Source organism: Podarcis bocagei (assembly GCF_964188305.1).
Source record: "Podarcis bocagei genome assembly, chromosome: 13".
In the NCBI taxonomy this organism is placed as follows: Eukaryota; Metazoa; Chordata; class Lepidosauria; order Squamata; family Lacertidae; genus Podarcis; species Podarcis bocagei.
In genome coordinates, this window is record NC_138138.1 from 56,431,005 (window position 1) to 56,452,488 (window position 21,484).

The window sequence follows — 21,484 nt, forward strand, 5'->3', positions numbered from 1 at the left end:
CTTCCTCGTGCTCACATCTCTGCCATGCTGAGACAGCAGCAACAGCACTCGGCTGCTTGTCTGTCCCGGCGCTGCCTCTCTTCTTCTCAGCTGGTGCCAAGCCAAAAAGGTCTCTCGGTGCTCCCAGACTGTTGCTGTTTCTGGATGGCATTCAGTCACATACCAGCAAATTCAGGCTGCACAACTGTAATCGGATGGGAGGACTTGTGCAATAAGCCTCTTCCTCCACCCCAAATTGGGCTTTTTGCGGCAAGGAAAGTGACGGCGGGGAAGTCCATTAGCTTTGGCACACCGTCATCTGGCCTCCCCACAAAAAAAAGCCAGAGGGATTGCTCATTAAATAGCCTCTAAAAGTAAAGGGACCCCTGACCGTTTGGTCCAGTCGCTGACGACTCTGGGGTTGCGGCGCTCATCTCGCTTTACTGGCCGAGGGAGCCGGCGTACAGCTTCCGGGTCATGTGGCCAGCAGGACTAAGCCGCTTCTGGCGAACCAGAGCAGCGCACGGAAACACCATTTATCTTCCCCGCCAGTGGTACCTATTTATCTACTTGCACTTTGACGTGCTTTCGAACTGCTAGGTTGGCAGAAGCAGACTGAGCAACGGGAGCTCACCCCGTCATTGCGGGGATTTGAACCGCCGACCTTCCGATCGGCAAGCCCTAGGCTCTGTGGTTTAGACCACAGCACCACCCACTTCCCTAAATAGCCCCAAGGTCGTCTAATTTCCCTGAAAATCTGGATGCGTGCTTAATGAACAGGAAGTGCCCAGAGTCTTGATTCCCCCTCCCATCATGAAGACTCGTTACTCACTCTCCTCAAATTAATTGTGTGACTGTGAGTCCGAGTGTTAAGAGATTATTTTTTCTCTTACTAACACCAGGACTCAAGACTCACCCAGTTCATTTGATGGGCAGTAAGATTCAGGATAAACAAAAGGAAGAGCTTCAAACTGAACACACTGCAGGGAATTAACACCACAAGTTGTGGCAATGGCTGAATTGAGAAATCAGTGGATGGTAGGTCCACTGTATCACTGAAATGATGGCCACCCAGATTGGCTTGGGAAACCTGGCTGGAGCTGAGTGTCTTTGAATAGCAGGCACTGGCTGGGGAGAAGTTAATGGGAGGACTGCTGAGGTCCAGCGCCGAGGGCCTTCTGGTGGTTCCCTCCCTGCGAGAAGCGAGGTTGCAGGGAACCAGGCAGAGGGCCTTCTCGGTGGTGGCGCCTGCCCTGTGGAACACCCTCCCACCAGATGTCAAAGAGAACAACAACTACCAGACTTTTAGAAGACATCTGAAGGCAGCCCTGTTTAGGGAAGCTTTTAATATGTTTGATGTATTACAGTATTTTAATATTTTTTTTGGAAGCCAGCCAGAGTGGCTGGGGAAGCCCAGCCAGATGGGCGGGGTATAAATAATAAATTATTATTATTATATTATATTCCCAGTCATAGACAGAGTAAACCAGTTACAACAATGACAACCACGGTCTGGTCACACACTGTGCATTTAATAGAAAGTTAAAACAACGGAAACTCTACCTTTTAAATGTAACGGTACAGCGTTTCCTTTCACATTAATGGTATTCCAACATTAACTTGCATTAATGCAGCACAAGAGATGCAGCCAAATACTGCAGTTTGGGTTGTGTGTTGTTGTTTTTTTATGTCCTAGCATGGCTATACTACCCATGTATTAACTGTTATCAGTGAGCAGTGTGAAAAGCTTTGTACTCTAGAGCTACTGGCTGCCATAAAATAGTTCAGGTTTGGGAGTTTTGGTTAAAAACAATTTTTTAGCAAGGTATTGTTGCCTGGTCTGTGGGTCACAGTACCCTTCTGAGATTGGAACAGTTTGTAATGAAAGCACCTGTGAATGGCCTCGTGCAAAAGCTAACATTTGAAATATCCTATAAAGAGATTCCCTGCATTTCAGAAACATTGCAGCCATACATTTAAAAGCCTGGTGGTGATTGTGTTCATAGGGTTCCCCCCCAAATAAAACATTTTCGGTGTTTTAAATTCCATCCCAAACCACTGAGGATACAGAGCTTTGGGGCATGGTTGGAGTGTTTGGACTCGACATTCCATATTATTGCTAATGATTGCAGAATGCTGTTTATCAACTCAGGCTGGCTTTTGAGGTGGCTGTGAAGCAGTTCTAAGTCCCTTATCGTGAGCTTCTTGGAATCAATTTGGCCCCAGGCAGACAACAATTTACCCTCATGCAGAACAAGAAAAAATTCAATGAAACTTCTATCTCTTTTGCTCTGAGTCATCAAAAGGGGAACCTGGGAAACAAGGCTCCCTCCCTCGTCCTCCTCCTCCACCACCACCAGTTTGGTCTGCAGTGTGGCATGCTAAACACTTTGCAACAAAGACGTGGTCAGTCTCAGAAGCATTTATAATTCACATTGGAGGTGAGAAGGAAGTGATGTGAGAGAAGTGAGGCGTCAGAGAGGGACCCCTTTGGCATCACATTTGCTGGAATGGGAAGATGCAGCAAACTCCCCCAGGCAGATCTTGTCAAAGCAGAATAAGCATAACCCTGGCTCTTTTGTAAGAAAAAGAAGGGCACAATTTAAGTTATCCTTCTCAATGGATACAAGAGGGGGTGGGGAATGGGGGACAGATGGCTCCTGCTGAAAGGCCAAGCAAGAAGTTGCCTATTTGGGGAAGAGGTGTGTGGGAAGGAAAGAGCCCCTCAGAGCAGCCAGGTACTTTGTATGAATTCCAGCATCCCAGAATGGTCTTTTACCAGACCTGAGAGCTGCAGGTGAGAGGGGAAAAGATTCCAGACTAGTGGAAGCTGCCTGGTGGGGTTTTCATTCCAAATAAACACGGCACAGCACACACCTACGCTATATGGGGAGGGAGGGAAGGAGGATGCAGAGCTAGATCCAAGCAAGGCCTCCTCTCTACTTCTTCTGCTGCATTACTATGGAAACACTCCTGATGTCTCCCATGGCAGTGGCTCCCCCTCTTTATTCCCCCGCCCCAGCCGACAGTAGAACATTTTCTGAGAGCAAACTCCCTCTAGACGTGTGTGTGTGTGTGTGTGTGTGTGTGTGTGAAGCAAATAAGGTCACAGAATTGTTGCTAAAATAAAATAAACTTCCAAAGAACTGGGGGGAGTTGCTATGGGTAGGAGTCAAACAGGGCAGGTCTTTTCGAGATATTATATACCCCCTCACTTTCTCCATCTCATTTCCCAGTTCCTGTTAATTCAGTATGCATGGATCAGCAGCAGCAGCCTGCCATCTCCCGCCCGCCCACGCAGGCTATTAGTGCTTTGAGAAAGGTTTTCCTTCACACACACACACACACACACACACACACACACACACACACACAAGCTCTGGCTACATACACCATCAGGGTCATTCCTCCGACTGCAGTTTGAATCCCCTGTAGAAGCAGCCTACGGAGGCTTGGTACCTGTCCTGTGTAGCCATCGTGTAGGAGATCACAGGGCTTTCTTCAGGGATCCGCAGCTGCTCTCTCACAGTGGGGTTCCACTCCGGATAAAGGACCTGTAAGGGAAGCTAGCTGTTACTCGGGCAGGTTTCTGCCCTTGCCTCATCATAAGCTGGATCCGGCCAGGGGCCCATCTAGTCTAGCATCTTGTCCTCACAGAGGCCAGCCAGGTGGCCCTGTGGGAAGTCAGCAAGCAGGACCCCATCACAAGAGCCCCTTCTCCCTTCCTGGGGTTTCCAGCAACTGCTGTTGAGAAGCATTGACTGCCTCAAACTGTGGAGGCAGAGCATAGTCATCATAGCATAGTAGCTACTTATGGTCCTCTCCTCCATCGCTCAGTGGAGTGGACTGGCCATAGGTTGAAGACAGGCAAAATAAAAGTGTTACTTTGCACAGAATGAAGAGCAGATGTATGGAATCTGTTGCCATGAGATGCAGTGGTGGCACTGAAAGGGGCCTGGACAAAATCTTGCTGCACAGCCATCACAGCTGTCAACCACAATGGCTATATATGCAAATACAAGTTGATGTGGTTGTGGGGAGGGATACAGGGGAGGGGCTGTAGTCTGCATCTCCCGCTTGCGGACTTCCCAGAGGCACCTGGCTGGCCACTCTGGGGAGCAGGATTCTGGGCTCGATGCATCTTTGGGTCTGATCCAGCAGAAGTTCTTCTGGAATGGCAGGAAGTAGTTGCAAACCAACAACTCCTTTTAATTTAAACACCACAACTAGGTAAGTTTTCCATACCTCTTCTACTTCACAGTGGGAAATCAAATAACTGGCCTTTCCCAACAAATGTTGACTTCTTGCAGTGATACAAACACAGGGGAAACTTGGCTGAATAAGGGAATTCAATGAACTTTAGACTCAGCAAGCATCACTCATTGGAAGGTGCTAAGATTAATTCCCATCACCTGGCAACTGAAAGCGACAAATAGTCCTAGCGGGGGAATGATGGCTATCTGAAACCACCCACAGATTCTTCAGCCATCTCTCTCAGCTTATTTATTTTATTTATTGCCTTTACCCCCCCTTTTTTTCTTCAAGGAGCTCAAGGTGGCAGCGTACATGGTTCTCCACCACCTCATTTAATCCCCACAGCAACAACCCTGTGAGGTAGGATAGGCTGAAGGCAGGGACTGGCCCAGGGTCACCCAGTGAGCTTCAAGGCCGAGTGGAGATTTGAACCCTGATCTCCCAGGTCCTAGTCAGGTATCTCTAACCACTGCACCGTACTGGCTCAACCACGATGCAACTCTGGATGTCTCTAAACACCCACATGCCTTTTAATTCACCTAAAAGTGTGGCAGAACAAAGGCTACCTTCCCCTCCAGGAGCAGGAATCTCTCTGCTCATCCATGAAAGGAATTTCTCCACTTTTTATCTTTGCTCGGGTGGCACTGTGGGTTAAACCACAGAGCCTAGGACTTGCTGATCAGAAGGTCGGCGGTTCGAATCCCCGTGACGGGGTGAGCTCCTGTTGCTCGGTCCCTGCTCCTGCCAACCTAGCAGTTCGAAAGCACGTCAAAGTGCAAGTAGATAAATAGGCACCGCTCTGGCGGGAAGGTAAATGGCGTTTCCATGCGCTGCTCTGGTTGGCCAGAAGCGGCTTAGTCATGCTGGCCACATGACCTGGAAGCTGTATGCTGGCTCCCTTGGCCAATAAAGCGAGATGAGCGCCACAACCCCAGAATCCGTCACAACTGGACCTCATGGTCAGGGGTCCCTTTAGCCTTTACCTTTAGTATTCCTTCAGGCTCTAACTCAGGGACAGGGAACCTCAAGAGTTGGGTTGAATGCCCCCCAGCCTTTCCATCTGGTCCTTGGGGCTCTCCCTATGCCATGCCCTTCCCCAGGCCACACTTCCTCTCCCCAGCCTCGCCCATCACTGGCTGTGCTCTGTGCCCTGCTTGAGTGCTTTTGCCTGACATGACAGTGTCCTTGGCCTGTGAGAATACATTTTGCTTGCCCTGGTGGAGAAACGGTATGTGGGTCCATTCTGCCTCCTTGTGAGAGAAAGGATGCCTCAGGTGGTTCTGTTCCGATCATGAGAGAGGAGACCGAGAGGCAAGAGTCCCATTGCTGCACCATCTTTCTGGTGTGGGGAGCAGCTTGCACCCTTGTTTTTCGTGGCTTTGTAAATCTAGCTTACCTGCGCCTTGCTGCATTCGCCGAAGACCGGGTGCTCTTCATAGAGCTGGAAAAATGGATCCAGGATGCTGAAGGGGCTCAGGGCGTCTTCTTCTTCTTCATCATCATCATGGCACGTTACTTTTGTGGGCAAGTCAGCAGTTCCTCCTGCTCCTTCGGAGAATGGCTGGGGGACAAGCCCACCCCATTTAGCCTTTTTCAGCCTTTAAACAGAAAACAGGTATTTGCAAAGGCTGGAATGCTGACATTTAAGGCTTTTCCAGATTGCATATTTATCTTTGTGTGCAATCATTCCCTCGGTTATTATTACTCAGCTGCTGCATGGGATCCAGGCAAGTTTCCTCAAGGGAGTACTTCTGTTACAGGAAAACATATTCCAAGCATTCAACACGAAATACTTTGCTCCTGGGAAAATGAAGTTTTCACCCCATCTCAGTCTTACCACGGCCATCAGGAATACAGTGTGTGCCGGTTTCACAGGAATTTTATATAAAATATTTATATGCCACCCTGCAATGGAGCTTCCAGCGTTGCTTACAAACACAAGATGAAATACATAGATAATATACAATAACCAAAGCGATTCTTACTGGTCAGAGCCCAGACGTAGCTAGGGACAAGCAACACAGTTCCTCTTTCTATAACCATACTGTGTCTAAAATTCTGTTTTTAAAACTTTAGAAGCTGAGTGCTTCCCCTCCCCTCGTCTAGCTTATGATAAGGTGAGAGTCCACAAAGGGTTCTTAAACCATATAATAAGAAAATCCTTATATAAAACATGAATTATATATAAAGATCTGCTAGAACCTAAAATCCCTTGGTGGATCTCACCCATCGAAGCTGTGGTGGGTAAGAAGAAAAATATGAAGGGAAATTGGGCAACATATAAAATGCTATTAAAGGAAAAAATAATAAACTGAGACTAAAGGATTTTGAGGAAATTCGTATATATCTGATAGATTGGCTCCAGTATTTCCAACTTAATGAAAGATTAAGTGTAGACAAACAAAAAGGATTTGCTGGAAAAATATCAAAACTAGAGGAAAATCTAATCCAGCCTAAGGGAAAAAGCCAAGGACATTGGACATAATATATATATGAATGAATGGGGAAGGCTGTGGAGAGAAGACATAAGGTTCACTGCATGTTATAATTTGAGAGAAAACATAATGAAAACGTAATGCTGTACCAATGGTATTAGACCCTGGCCAAACTGGCCAAGATGTACAAGAAAAGCTCCGATGTTTGCTGGTGATGCAAAAAAGGGATTGGTACCTTTATGCACATGTGGTAGGATTGTACGAAGATAAGAGAATTTTGGGACGTACAATGAACTCAAAAAGATCTTTAAATTCTCATTTCAAGAAAAAAACCCTGAGCCCTTTTTGTTAGGCATTATGTCCATCGATATACAAACCCCCCCCCCCACAGAACCCTCTTTATGTACGCAACCACAGCGGCCAGAACTTTAATTGCAAAACATTGGAAAGGTGATGTAATCCCCCACAAAAACTGATTGGCAAGCAAAGATGATAAAATATTCAGAACTTGCAAGGATGACTGAGAGAGTAAGAGGAAATTCTAACCAGAAATTTAGTAAAGATTGGGCAATGTTCAAAGAATAACACAAATTTCCTGACAGATTTGGATTGAATCTTGAAGTTTAAGGAAATTATAAAGTAATTCCTCCCCCCCCCCGATAATTAACTGAAAAGATTAATAAAAATGAAGTGCGTATAGACTAGTAAGGTATAAAAAGCACAATGAGGTGAATCAGAAGTTAATAGGGTATGTAATGTCAAATGAGGTGTTGTTAGTCAGTGTCTATGGTCTGTTTATGTTGTTTTTTTTGTTTTGTTTATGTTCTATGTAAATTGTTTTGTCATAAATAAACAAAATATATTTCAAAAAACAAAAACAAAACATGTCTCTCCTTTATTGGTCTCTACAGCCACAGCAGCCACGGTAGCTTTCCTAGAGTTTGACTTCGCCCACAAAGGTGCCCTCCTCTGTTGTCTCCCGAGACAGACAGATGCCAACCAGCCCTGCACAGGTTTTGCAGTGCAACTGTGGCCCTTCCCAAGTTTGATTGTGCGATTCCCAGAGGTGTGTTCTCTACTTTTCTGCGGTCCAGACTTAAAGCAAGAGTACAACAGAGAAGGCCTTGCCAGGCTTTCACGATTTTTGGGTGGGATTCAATCACATACTGGCAAATTCAGGTTGTGCCATTGTGGTGGTTTTGGTGCGCTTGTGCAGCAAACCCACTTCCTTTAAAGATCAGACTTTTTGCTATAAGGAAAATGATGAGGAAATGCAATGGAATTGTGGGATAATGCTCCCTTTGACACAACACTGGCAAAGAAAATGTGCGCAGAGGAGGGCGGCCCAGTCTGGAAACTAAACCTTGTGAAAAATGGTTGAGGGAGTTGGGGATGTTTAGCCTGGAGAAGAGAAGACCGTGAGAGGATATGAATATATGAATGTCTAATATCTGAAGGGCTATCGCATTGATGAAGCAGTAAGCTTGTTTTTCAGACGGTAGGAACCAATGGATTCAAATGACAAGGTAAACCTGAGGAAGAATTTTCTGGTGGCAAGAGCTGTTCAGCAACAGAACTGACTCCCTCAGAAGCTGGCAGGCTCTCCCTCATCGGAGATTTCTAAACAGAGGTTGGATGGCCAAATGTCAGGAATTCTTTGCATTGCAGGTGGGTGGAATAGACAACCACTGGGGTCTCTTCCAACTCTACATTTCTATGACTTAATAGCCAAACTCGTCAAATCCCTCTGTGTGAACAAATCAGGATGAATTATCAATCAACAGTTTGTCTGGAAGGGCCCTGGGACCCCAAAGGGACTCATAGAACCATGGTGATCTACCACGTGATTCCCACCCCTTGCAGGTGACTGGGGTGTCAGAAGTTAACTGGGGTGTCAGAAGTTAATACGGGAAAAGGTACTATGATACATATATGGTGGAATTGTTTAAACATCAAACAATTTTGGGAAATAATATATAATGAAATGAAAAAAATGTTTAGATACTCATTTAGGAAAACACCAGAAGGTTTTCTATTGGGAATAGTACCAGGAAGCCTAAAGGAAGAAGATAAGACCTTATATTTATACGCAACAGTAGCAGCAAGGCTATTGATTGCGAAAAACTGGAAAAGTGGTATAATATCGACAAAAACAGAGTGGCTTGCCAAATTATTGGAGTATTACAATATATCCAAAACAATGGAAGAAATTGGAAGGATTTCAAAAGAAAAGATAGATAGGGACTGGAAGGTGTTTAAAAGATACTTGCAAAATCATATCGAAAAATCATAACTATTGGAATAAACAAGTTCCGTTTCAAATACTGAAATATCAAATAAGATGGAAAACAATGTGTAATAGAAAAAGAAGTATGAAATTAGGGTAAAGGTGTGTGAAAGAAAGTAATAGAAGTGGAAAGAAATTGTAATTGAGTAGATTGGAAGTCAAACACAAAGGTAGGGTGAAGGGTTGGTGGATGGTGATGGGGAAAGGAACTATTTGTGGGATTGAGTGTAAGTATGTTTGAACATTTTTAAAGATTGTATGAAATGTTATGTTTGTATGCTTGTATATGTGTATTAATGATGAATTAAAAAATAAAAATTTAAATTTTTTTTTTAAAAAAAGAAGTTAACTTCCCATTCATGACAAAAGGTCTGTTTCCTTACTCGTCCATGCTGCTTTGCCGCCGCCTCAGCTCCTCCAGATGATAGCAAACAGACAAGGCTCTGACATTTTCAAGTCTTTTTCGTTTTGGCCCCCTTCTCTTCTTCCGGCACAGCTCCTTGGGCGATGGGAGTTTCTGTGTGGTTGAAATAATCTGCCAGGGGAAAGGGTCTCTTTCACCCTCACCAGGCCTTTGCACTACACAGCCAGATGTCTGAAGGGATAGAGAAAGCAAGAATTTGGCACTGGTTCATTAAATGACATTACTATTTTGTGGTGGTAGTGATGACTACGATCGCAGAGGCAGAAATGGCCAAAGCTGGAATGTGCATCTTCAGTGGCAACTGAGCAGATTAATACTTCAGAGAACAAAGGGTTTTCACAAGCATCTTTCTTTCTTGAAAATTTATTGCACCTACAACTTATATTTGATTCCTCTAAAATAAGTTTGCACTGATTAGCCAATTAGTCACACTAATCAATGAAAATCATTCCCATCAGCTAAGATGCTGCCTTTAATTAATTGTTCAGCAGATTTTGGCTATTTTTATTCCAAGTACTTATAAAAACTGCAGGTGGCTGGGTGCATCATTTTACAAGGAAGATAAGTATGCTTTATTTATCTCGGAAGACATTGTTTTTCGCACATGCACATTTGTGCAGATCTAAATCAGTTGATTAATGATCAGTCAATGACTACCTGGCTGATTAACAAAGTGGAATTTATTTAATCAAGTGGCAGTTCTAGTAATCTCACCTCAAAATGATATTGTGGAGCTGGGAAAGGTTCAGAAAGAGGCAGCCAAGCTGATCAAGGGAATGGAGTAGCTCTCCTTTTCAGGAAAGTTTGCAACATTCAAGGACTTTTCAGTATGTAAATATGGTGAGTAAGGCAGGATATGATAGAGGTGTATACAGTTATGCTTTGGTGTGTGTAGGAAGTGAGCAGAGAGCAGTTATTTTCCCTCTCTCATAATGCAAGAGCCCCACAGGGACCTCCAATGAAGCTGAATGTGGGGAGATTCAGAACAGACTAAAGCAACAGCTTCTTCTCAATTGTTGTTGTCATCGGCATCCATCTGTCTGGAGAGACAATGGAGGGGTGAAGTCAAACTGCTGCGTCAGCAGCATTAAAGTGAACACCCCAGGGCACAAGTCTGGGCAGCGTGTCTGGAGGTCCTTGGCTGCCCAGATGACAAGACCTCCCTCTCGGCCTCACTGATGTGGTCCAAAGGAAAGCAGAACAAGACACAGGGCACCGGTTTGGCTGCAGGAGTTGCTAGAAGGAGGCGTACAAGGCACCATCCAACCATCTTAGGGACTCCACTCTGGATTTGTGTCAGGTTTACTCCTCAGCTTTTTCTTCTCCTGAAAATTTCCCACGCGGCAGTGGAGGTTTAGGGTCAGAGTTTTCCTTTTACAAGATGGGCTCCCTTCCCAGACGGACAAGCCCCATTTGCCCTTCACTTCCCTCCACAGCACAGCCTTCTTGACCGTTGGACCCGCTGTTGGATCCACCCGAGCCTGTCTCTGAATGCAGGGGAAGCCCCTAATTCACCGAGGGTTTGAGACCTCACCTGGTTTAACTGGCCAGTCAAAGCTGTTTGCGGGGTGTGGCCACTGTTGCCTGAGAGCTAAGTGTAGGGTGGGGAGCAGAGAAAGTTGAACTATGGAACTTGCTGCTGTGAGATGTAGTAATGGCCGTCTACGTGGACAGCCCTCAAAGGGATGTGTGAGAGATTTGTGAAGGATAAGGTGATCAAGTCTACTAGTCATGTGTACCACCTTCAATATCAGAACAGTCTGCCTCAGAGAATGCCTGTTGCTGGGCAACATGAGTGGGTGAATGCCATTGCGCTCTGCGGGGGACTGATGGAGTTCGCCCCCTTCTGTACAGTTGCCACCTGCCTGCTCCTTTCAGGAGGCCTCAATCAGCCCCCTCCAACTGGGGCTTTCAGAGGCAGTTCTGGACTGCCCTCAGATGGGCTTGCGCTAGCCCACTGGGCAAGGAGAAGCCAGAGAAGAAAGGTAGGAGGGATGAAGCGAGTTTACATTCCCTTCTGAATGGGGAAGAGGAGTGGAAACTGTCCCTGCAAAGACAGTTGCACCCAAAGAAAAGTGCACCCAAAGCAAAACTTCCTGGGGAGGACTTTCCCCAGAGGCTCACCTCCAGGAATCTCCCCCTTAAAACCCTCAGGCGATCAATCAATATATACTGAGGACACAGACTGTTTGTGCCATGGTTTTGTTCCCTGGTGTGAGACCCCAGTTCCTCATTCAGAAGCAAGTTTCCGGGGTGTGTGGAGGGAAGGGGTTCTACCTGCGCCAGCTAACCTGACAGCCCTCGACCTAATGAGCTCAGTTTCACTCAGCCAAGAGCATCCCTAATTAGCAACAGCCAGTGAGCTAAGTGTGGAGAAGTCATAACACTTGGAGATACAGCCGTGCATGTCAGAAGATAATTAATCCAAAGGAGCATAAGTGAGGAGACAGACCCAAGCTCCAATAAATGCATCTCAATAAATATTTATGGCTGTGTTTGTTTATTTATTTATTTATTTGGTTTTTTTTTTTAAAAAAAACAATATTCACCTACTTCTCTCTAAGAGAAAGTTTATTTAAGGGGCGGTGGTGGTGGTGAGTGGCAATCCAAGAAACCTGTTCTTATTGCCCATATGTACTTAGCCACAGCTAAGTACATACGACAGAAAATGGCAAGGAAATGTGCTTTGTCCTGGGGCTTTTGTTCTCAGGAGTGATTGCTTCCTACCTCCTCCTCCCAAGGAAATTGGAAGTGCAAAAGGCTGCCAGGAATGTCCCTCCCCTTCAATGAGAATAGGGCTTTGGGGGGGGGGGAGCTACCATGATTTGAATTAGAATTGCAAAGCAATCAATCTATTTTTTTTTAAATGTTTGAGAGGTGGCAGTGCTGCTGTCACACACCCAAAACATGAGAAATTGCCATACGTATCATTTTTGTGTTATTCCTGTAACTGTGGGGGCAGCCAGGAATGTTTGCAAGATGAATGTAAGAGGGAACAGGTTTCAGAGCGGAGAGGCAGACTGTGGTGAAGCAGCCTCTTAGCCAGCCTCATCAAACAGAGCAGGGGGTGAGGAGAATCTGTACTCTTTAAGGTGGGGAAAGTGACATCACTGTCAGGAACTAGCTCACAACAAGAAGCAAGAGGATGTCGCCTGCGGCCTTTTGGACAGGGAGGGCAAGACACCCTTGCCAGCCCCAGCCCTCCCTTCTAAACTGGTAGGGGAAAAGAGGGAATTGGGAACTTTATGCTTGGTCCACCTTTTCCAACCCAACATAAGAACATAAGAAAAGCCTGCTAGATCAGGCCAGAGAGTGCCCATTTAGTCCAGCATCCTGTTCTCACAGTGGCCACCTAGATGCCTGTGGGAAGCCTGCAAGCAGGATTAGAGCACAAGAGCAACTCTCGCTTGCTCAGTTTCCAGCAACTGGTATCCGGAAGCATCGCTGCTTCCAACTGTGGGGGTAAAACACAACGATTGTGGCTAGTAGCCATCGATAGCCCTCTCTTCCTCCACGAATATGCCTCATCCTCTTTTAAAGCCATCCAGGTTGGTGGCCGTCACTGCTTACTGTGGGAGGGCAAGTTCCCGTGCCTGTCTCCAGAATGTGCCTGAGCACATTGTGGGAAGATGGCATCGTCGCTGGCACAGCCCCTTTTGGTGAGTTATGGCTGTGTGTGCAGCCTGGTTCTCTGCATTTCCCCCTTCCCTCCTGGGCTGAGTGGGTATAAGATACGGCAGCTGTTCTGCTGGTGGAGCAGCAAGGTATCTCCACCCCCAGCGTAATCTGCGTGCAGGATTGCTCAGTGTGTCTGGAATGCTCCACGTAAAATTACCTTCCATCTTTTCTGCAGTGCACACACTCCCGCTGGAAAGGTTTCAGGTTCCACAGAGCAAATGAGGTTTGCAAAGGGAAGTACACACACACACAACTGAGCTCACTAATCAGGGCAAACTCTATTTGCATTTTCCTATTTTTACATGGGGCATTAGTTCCGCAGGAAAGAAGCAAATGATTTCAAAGGAAGCCTCATCTTACCATCCATGAAAACTTACCAGCAGGGACGGTGCCTCATTATATTCTTCCATCCAGCAGGAGCTGAAAGATAAATGTGCAACTAAGTACCACTGGCTTTTACTTCAAAATACCTCTTATATATTACATTCATAACTTGGGGGCTGGGGGATGCAACTCCTTGGCAGTCAGCAAGCACAGGGATGGGTTGACGCTATGTGCACAGAATCCAAATTTCACTAAACAGAGGCTGACTGTTCTGAATAGGTACATTTGTATAATTTGTTTATTTTTTAATAAGTGCTTGGCTCCTGCTAACCACAGTGATGGTCAAGGAACTATGCAGAACACTAACCTTTTAATTATATTTTGCCCTGGGTTCCTTTGGGAGGAAGAGTGGGGCATAATTTGAACAAACAAATAAATAAAGCCTAGCTTCCTTGACCCATCTCCAAATCACTCCAGCAGTCAATGCTCACATGTCTCCAAACATATATCTCCAAACATATATATTCATGCCAATAAGGACCAAAAACTTGAGTGTTGATGCTGTGTGGGCCCCTCCATCCTATGTTCAGGTTGTATATATGTGTCCATAAAACCATATATCCCAAAGACACCACAGTCTCTGATGGCCTCCAATCCAAGCAAACCGAAACCTGGGTAAGTGCAGCAACCCCTGGAGTCTTATCGCCATTCAGAGATTGGAGTAGCATGTAACAGCACTATTAAATCCTGGCTGGTTTTTCAGACTATTGCAACTTTGATATTGCAGCTCAGTGGCTGCCCTGGCAAACGGATCAGAATTTTTGCAAAGGCATTTGCATGCGCTTTGCACATTCCTCTGCTCTCCTTGATGACTGAAGTAGCTGAATGTTTCGGGGGGGTAGCCCAAAGTGCAACGATATGCTGACATAAACAACATCCTTATTTTGCATTGAGTTATGCACCAGCAGTGGTGAGGGCAATGGAGGGGAATTAGTAAAAAACAAAAAAGTTCTCCTGAAAGGATTGTGTCTGTATTTTGGACCATTATGCACAGTACTGTGTGTGTTACCCTGGTTGTTGGCTGAGACCATCCCAAATGTTGCTGTTTGAACAGTCGGGGCTGGCAGCCTCTGCTTCTGCTTCTTGTTGGTATCTGCTGACCACCTTGGACTGTCTTGAAAAGGAGAAAGAGTAGATTATATCACACGTAAGCATAGACCAGCACAAACATTTCGTTGGCAATTCAAAGCATGGATTTCAACAACTTACCTGTTTGCTGCGTTTAGATTTCACCGAGTCATGACTATTATGACTTTGATGGGAACCCCTCCAAATCTGCATCCTTTTCTGCAGAGATGCATAAAGGTAAAGGTAAAGGGACCTCTGACCATTAGGTCTAGTCATGGCCGACTCTGGGGTTGCGGCGCTCATCTCACTTTATTGGCCAAGGGAGCCGGCGTACAGCTTCCGGGTCATGTGGCCAGCATGACTAAGCCGCTTCTGGCGAACCAGAGCAGCGCACGGAAACGCCATTTTCCTTCCCGCCGGAGCGGCACCTATTTATCTACTTGCACTTTGACGTGCTTTCGAGCTGCTAGGTTGGCAGGAGCAGGGACCGAGCAACGGGAGCTCACCCCGTGGCGGGGATTGGAACTGCCGACCTTCTGATCGGCAAGTCCTAGGCTCTGTGGTTTAACCCACAGTGCCACCCGCGTCCCACCGCAGAGATGCATAGCCAGGGGCATATCATTACTGTAAAAGGAACTTGAGAAAGGCTGTGTTGGCATCGCAGGGGCAGAAAACGCAAGTTCCTTTTGGAAAATATCAGCTCACCTTTCAGGTACAGCTAACGCAGGATGATGAGATAACCAAGCAGATCATATATATTTTCCATGCATCCTCACAACCTTTGAATGTACTAGCCTAGCGGCTTGTTAAGAGTTAACAACTAAATGCAAGGAGTGTTCCAGCCCAGCAGATCTTCGAAATATATACGAGGAAGACTTTGGAACATATTTATTCCTCAGAGGATGGGCCGGGTCTCATTGTTCCTCCATGCCTTGCCAATTTCCTACTTGCCCCCAGCACTCTTTGAAGTTAACAAATTAATATTTAATTTATGTGGGTTTATATAGAAGCTGCTTGCTTAATTGCTACTTAGCCAACCTCTTTTTTTATTACGGCACTGGATGTTGATTAAAAAAAAGAAAGAAACTGCAACCATTTGCCCACAGACACTGAAATAGTTCATGATCAAACGGCTTCAGGGCTTCAGAGAGATATAGGTCCTCCTAGACCTCCTCCTAAACCTTTTTAGGCGAACGCCTCCCTGGTTCCATACACTAACCTCCCATGTCCCAGACCCTATAAAAAGCATTATTCAGAAGAGCAGTTTGCACAACCCACCAAGGAAGGTAGTAACACAATGGAATTCAAAACAGTAATGATTAATTGAACAATTAATCCAAAATCCATTGGATGAACTTGATCCAGCGAAACCAGGTTTTGAAAGCCTGATAGCCATTTGCGACTCCAGCGTCCCTAGGGGGTGCTAGGATGCTTCCTACCACCCCCTAGGGAATCCCCCCCCAGGGGGCAGTACCACCCTAGACCAGTCGTTTTCAAAGGGTGCGTTGCGCCACCCTGGTGTGGCAGGAGAGGATGGAAAGTGTGGCAGGAAGATTCAAGGACTATCACAGAAACGTTTAAACATTTCAGTGTAGCATAGTAGCCAAATTTTATTCATTTATTTACAGAATATGGATAGATACCTTTTCAAAATGACAGCAAGAGCATCAAGTGATACTGCAAGCTGATACCTCTCATCGGGTTCGCATACATACTTAAGGTAGATATGTAAGAAGCTCATTTATAATTATTTTTTGGGAATGATTCATGTTGTTACGTAGCTGCATTGGCTTATACTTCCTGGTTGTCCTGCAGTTGTGTTCTAAGCTATAAATCAAGCACTGGTAGGAGTTGTTTCTCCTTGTTTCCCACTGTATTTCTTATCAATAAAAAAAATTGGTGTGGCGCAAGCAAATGTTTATTCTGAAAGTGTGGCCCAGAGAAGAAGAAGAAAAGAGAACCACTGCCCTAGACCATCACTGAGACAGCAGCACCCCATTTGATATGCTCTGAGCATAGGTTCCAACTCTCTGGGGCCCTGGGTGCTCATGAAAGGGATGGACACCCTCAAATTTCAAGGCCATGCATGCTGCATGGCACACATGGCTCCAGGCACCCATGGTCGTGGTGCCAAGCTGGCACTCCTGGTTCTGAAGTACACCATGGTGGCTGGTGGTGCCCCATTTGCCCTAGTAGTCCAGCTGGAGGAGGAGACTCTTGAGAGTCCCATGGCCTGCAAGAAGATCCAACCTCTCCATTCTGAAGGAAATCAGCCCTGAGTGCTCACTTGAAGGACAGATCCTGAAGCTGAGGCTCCAAGACTTTGGCCACCTCATGAGAAGAGAAGACTCCCTGGAAAAGACCCTGATGTTGGGAAAGATGGAGGGCGCAAGGAGAAGGGGACGACGGAGGACGAGATGGTGGGACAGTGTTCTCGAAGCTACCAGCATGAGTTTGACCAAAATGCGGGAGGCAGTGGAAGACAGGAGGGCCTGGTGTGCTCTGGTCCAGGGGGTCATGAAGAGGCGGACACGACTAAAGGACTAAACAACAACAACAGACCAGCCTCCACTGAGTAATACGTCACTGAAAAAGTCCCCTTCGCAAGCTGTGGGTTTTTCTTTTCTTTTTAAAAGAAGCTTGGTATTCTATGCCTCCCTTCCCTTTCTTTCTTTGTCCTTTTGTTGCAGCCCTTGTGTCTTGCACCCAGCTTCCTCTTCTCAAGATTGTTAGGCTGTTCTTCTACACACTGTTTAACATTCCTCCCCCCTCACTTTTTAGCCAAATTATTCTGCATTTCTACTCTGCCTGATGTATGTAAAACAGACTGCAGATCTCAAGGCTGTGCAGAAGGAACGCTGAATTGAAAAATCCTCAGTAAGGAAACCATCTCGGAGAGCAAGACATTTCACAGATTTTTCCAGCATCTCAAAAACACAACGGCAACCTTTATACAAAATGAGAGGCTATTCTTAGCCTCCCGGAGAAAAATAGGGGTTACTGAGGATTATTCTGATTCCTGTAAATACCTCCACATCTCCCAATTCAGTTTCTCTCTGCCACCTGCTGGTAACTTTTGCCTACGGCTTCTTATTTACACTTTCCCAAATTGCTGTTTTATCACTTCCACACCCTGCTAAATAAAGCTGCAGCAGCAGGACTTCCTGCAGATCTGGTGTGATGACCTCACTGGATAAAGTTTTAAAAGGCTAACTTCTCCCTCTTGCAGTCCTAACTTCCTTATCTAACTCTTGCCTTGCCCAGTCATTCGCAACCGTGAGTCAGCCCAGCCTACACTCAATGGGGTTGCCCTCCCACTGAAGGAGCAGCTTCACAGCTCGGGGTCCTTGTGGATCCACTCTGGCCCTGGAGGCTCAGGGAACAGCCTCAGGCCAGGGCTGCAAGCGCCTTTTACTAACTGCAGCTGGTTCAACAGCAATGGCCGTTCCTGGGCTGGGGAAGCCTTGACGCAGCAGATCATGTGTTGATTGCTTCAAGACTCTATGCGAGGCATACTTCACGCTTGATCCAGAAGCTGCAGTTGGTGCAGGATGCTGCAGCACGATTGCTGACAGGAGGGAGACCTTGATGCTAATCTAACACTTGTGCTCAGAGATCTGCACTGGCAGCCTATTTGCATCAGGGCCAAGTTCAAGGCATTGCTGTTAGTATATAAAGCCCTTAACAACTTGGGACAAGCTTGCCTAATTGGTGCTACTACAGGTGCCACACGATGCCTGTTCCACATTAGTAAGAACTTGACCGTTAAGTGTGGCAGCACCTGCACTTTGGAACTCCCTGCCTCATGACACCAAGCAGGTGCCTTCACTGTACAGCATTCCTGTTGAGATAAGCCTACCTACCAGATATCTAGAAAGTTGACATAATTTTAACCTGCTTTGATTTTATAACTTTTGTATGTGTTAAAAGTAGGGCTGAGGTTTTTTTATTGCTTTTGTTGTTTTATCTTTTGTAAACCGCTTTGAGATTTATTTATTTTTACAATCAACCAGTGCATCTTATGAAATAAATAAAATAAATAAATTCTATTTTATGAAATAACTAAAATAAAGTTTGTGAAACAAAATAAAGAAATAAGTTCATATTCATTGTCGATATTGGGCAGGCACTTTTACAACACTGTTTCAGACACCTGCTTAAAAACTTCAATCCGTTTGGTTTGCAAACTACAATTGGGACAAACTGTGGCTTGGTGTTACACCTGAAACTATGGTTTGGGGAGGGTTCTCTATCCTTGGAGACCACTGCTGAGAATAGTATCTGGGGATGTTCATCTCAGAGAGAGCAAGGGAAGTGGGAAAGTACCCAAACCAATCTGTGACCCTGCCTTTAGCTGGATCAGGCCCATGGCCCCTCTAGTCCACCATCCTGTTCTCAGGGTGGCTAGCAGGATGCACTTTGTGGGAAACCTGCAAGCAGGACCTGAGCACGATCTGCGGCTTCCAGCAACTGGCCTCCAATTGTGGAGGCAGAACATAGCCATCCTGGCTAGAAGCCATTGCCGGCCCTCTCCTCCTCTATGGATTTGTCCAATCCTGTTCTGAAGCCATCCAAGTTGGTGCCCATTGCTGAATCCCCAGGCAGTGAGTTCCATAGTGTAACAATGTGCACCACTTGAATGTCAATTTGTCAAAGCGCACACGACACATCGCACATGTCTTCTCCCTTTTCCTTTCCTTTTTTAAATGTATGTACAGTGGTGCCCCGCAAGACGAATGCCTCGCAAGACGGAAAACCCCCTAGACGAAAGGGTTTTCCGTTTTTGAGCTGCTGCTTCGCAAGACGAATTTCCCTATGGGCTTGCTTTGCAAGACGAAAACGTCTTGCAAGTGTTCCAATTTTTTTCCGCTCCCCCCCCTTTTTCTAAGCCGCTAAGCCGCTAATAGCCTTTTAGCCGCTAAGCCTTTAATAGCCGCTAATCCGCTAAACCGCTAATAGCGCTAATCCGCTAATCCGCTAATAGGGTTGCTTCGCAAGATGAAAAAACCGCTAGAGGAAGAGACTCGCGGAACGGATTATTTTCGTCTTGCGAGGCACCACTGTATCTCTGTGGCAAACGCAAGAAACCTACTTAACAAAGGGCATGAAAGAAGTGCTGCTCTCTCCTTCCATAGTGCGACCGGCTGGTTTAAAGCCTTGAGGATCCGCTCTTCCGTTCTCCTACGTCTGACTCGCAACGACACTTTCTGTCCTCTTGTCAGTTACCCTGGAAGGAATCGCAACCATCTGTGAGTCACACACGGAAGACACAAAACCGGCATTTCATTCCTCTGTAATTTCCACCGTATACAGGGCTATTCCTTGGTGTGCAACACAATAAGAGCTTGGCTGCAGGATGTGACCAAAAAAATTCATTTGGTCCAGCACCCTTTTCTCAGAACAGCCAAGCAGATACCCCAAAATGGAAGCCTGAGCACAAGAACCACTTGTGACCAGTGGCGTAGCGTGGGTTCTCAGCACCCGGGGCAAGGCAAGTAATTTGCGCCCCCTAACCCGTGGATTTTAGCACTTGAGTCTCTTCCGCACCCCCCCAGACGTTGCGCCAGGTGCGGCAGGCCCCCCCGCACCCCCCACGCTACGCCACTGCTCCCACCACAAGTCTTCAGGACAGCCATCCGAAGGCTGGTGCGGGGCGAAGGTCTCTCCGCCCTACCGCCAGGCTTCGGAGGAGGTCCGAGGACAGTGGGGTTCCTGCTTCCTCTAGGAGGGCCGGCCAAACGTGCCCCCCCAAATGTTGCGCCCGGTGCGGCCGGCACCCCTGGCACCCCCCACGCTACGCCACTGCTTGTGACTCCAAGTAACTGGGTCTCAGAGGAATGTGGCCTGTCTGGGACTTATGTTCACATGTGGTGGGGGTGCAAATATGTACAATTTCTTTTGGCAAAGGGTGTTTAAGGAGATAACAGAAACCACTGGGTTAAAGCTGACCGAAAGTCCAGAAGTAGCATTGTTATCGATTTACGATGGGGTGGAAGGTTCGCAGGCTAGCAAGGACTTGCTCACAAATTTATTGATGGCTGCAGGAGTCATTACAGCTAGGAAGTGGAAGGGGCAAGGGGAATATAAAATGGAAGAATGGTATAAAGAGGTGTGGGATTTAGCTATTAATAGCATGCACTATTAAGGTAGGAGAGGGAATATGCAGGAGAAATGATTTTGAGGAGATATGGAAAGTATTTGTAGAATTTGTGCTGTTAAAACGGAAAGGGGTCAAACCATCACAAGAGGTGTTGAAATTTTGGGAGGTTGGATAGTGACAATGGAATGGTCTTGGAGGTGTGTACACATTTTTATTATTTATTATTGTCATTTGCAATAATGATAAGAAGAAGTAGAAAAGAAAAGAAAAGTGGTCTGTGACAATGGAGGCCACTAGTAGCCTTATTTATTAGCCGTGAATTTGTCAGAACGGGTGGCCATCGTTACACTTTTTGGGAGCAGATTCTATCATTTATGTGCTATAAGACACAGTTTGGAAAGCTCTGCGATACACTGTGGGAAGCAGGGTTTTATTATTATTATTATTATTACTATTAATTGAATTTATATACCACCCTATACCCAGGGTCTCAGGGTGGTTGACAGAATAAAAGTTTTTTTGCGACCCACATAACATAGCTACCACCCTGTACACAACGACAGCAGCACGGATATTGTATTCCCAAGGATGGAAAGAAGGAGAGGTTCCAACAAAGGAAGATTGGCTTTTGAAAATGGTGGAGAACGTGGAACTGGAAATATGAGAGGCAAAAATGCCAAAAAAATCCTTGAGGACTGGAAACCTTTTATTGACTATTTAAAGAACTGTTATAGCAAGATGAAAATGTGAGCAGGACTTGAAATATGAGCATGAATTATTAAGATAAATAGGTTAAATTGTATGTATTTAATAGTATAGGCGAAATATGCACCATTTAAGGGTAAATATGGAAACCGTGGAAGGGGGGGGGACAG

General features: G+C 46.0%; 1 protein-coding gene across 1 annotated transcript; it reads right to left on the minus strand.

Annotated features, from left to right (window-relative positions):
• Positions 1–1,490: 1,490 nt before the first annotated feature.
• Positions 1,491–19,730, minus strand: INCA1 (inhibitor of CDK, cyclin A1 interacting protein 1). The gene is made up of 6 exons (XM_081168188.1): positions 19,602–19,730; positions 14,451–14,555; positions 13,435–13,477; positions 9,339–9,550; positions 5,630–5,831; positions 1,491–3,533 (listed from the first exon to the last, which is right to left on the minus strand). The coding sequence occupies exons 1-6, from the start codon at positions 19,640–19,642 to the stop codon at positions 3,381–3,383; spliced, it is 756 nt and encodes a 251-aa protein (XP_081024314.1). The 5' UTR covers positions 19,643–19,730; the 3' UTR covers positions 1,491–3,380.
• Positions 19,731–21,484: the final 1,754 nt, after the last annotated feature.

Excerpts from the sequence above, each read along its gene's own strand:
- INCA1 (XM_081168188.1), bottom strand. The coding sequence starts at position 19,642 with ATGGAAGGAGAGAGCAGCACTTCTTTCATGCCCTTTGTTAA. Across the intron at positions 14,556-19,601 it reads TCTTTCATGCCCTTTGTTAA|ACAGTCCAAGGTGGTCAGCA; the intron begins GTAGGTTTCTTG and ends CTCCTTTTCAAG. Across the intron at positions 3,534-5,629 it reads GCGAATGCAGCAAGGCGCAG|GTCCTTTATCCGGAGTGGAA; the intron begins GTAAGCTAGATT and ends CTTCCCTTACAG.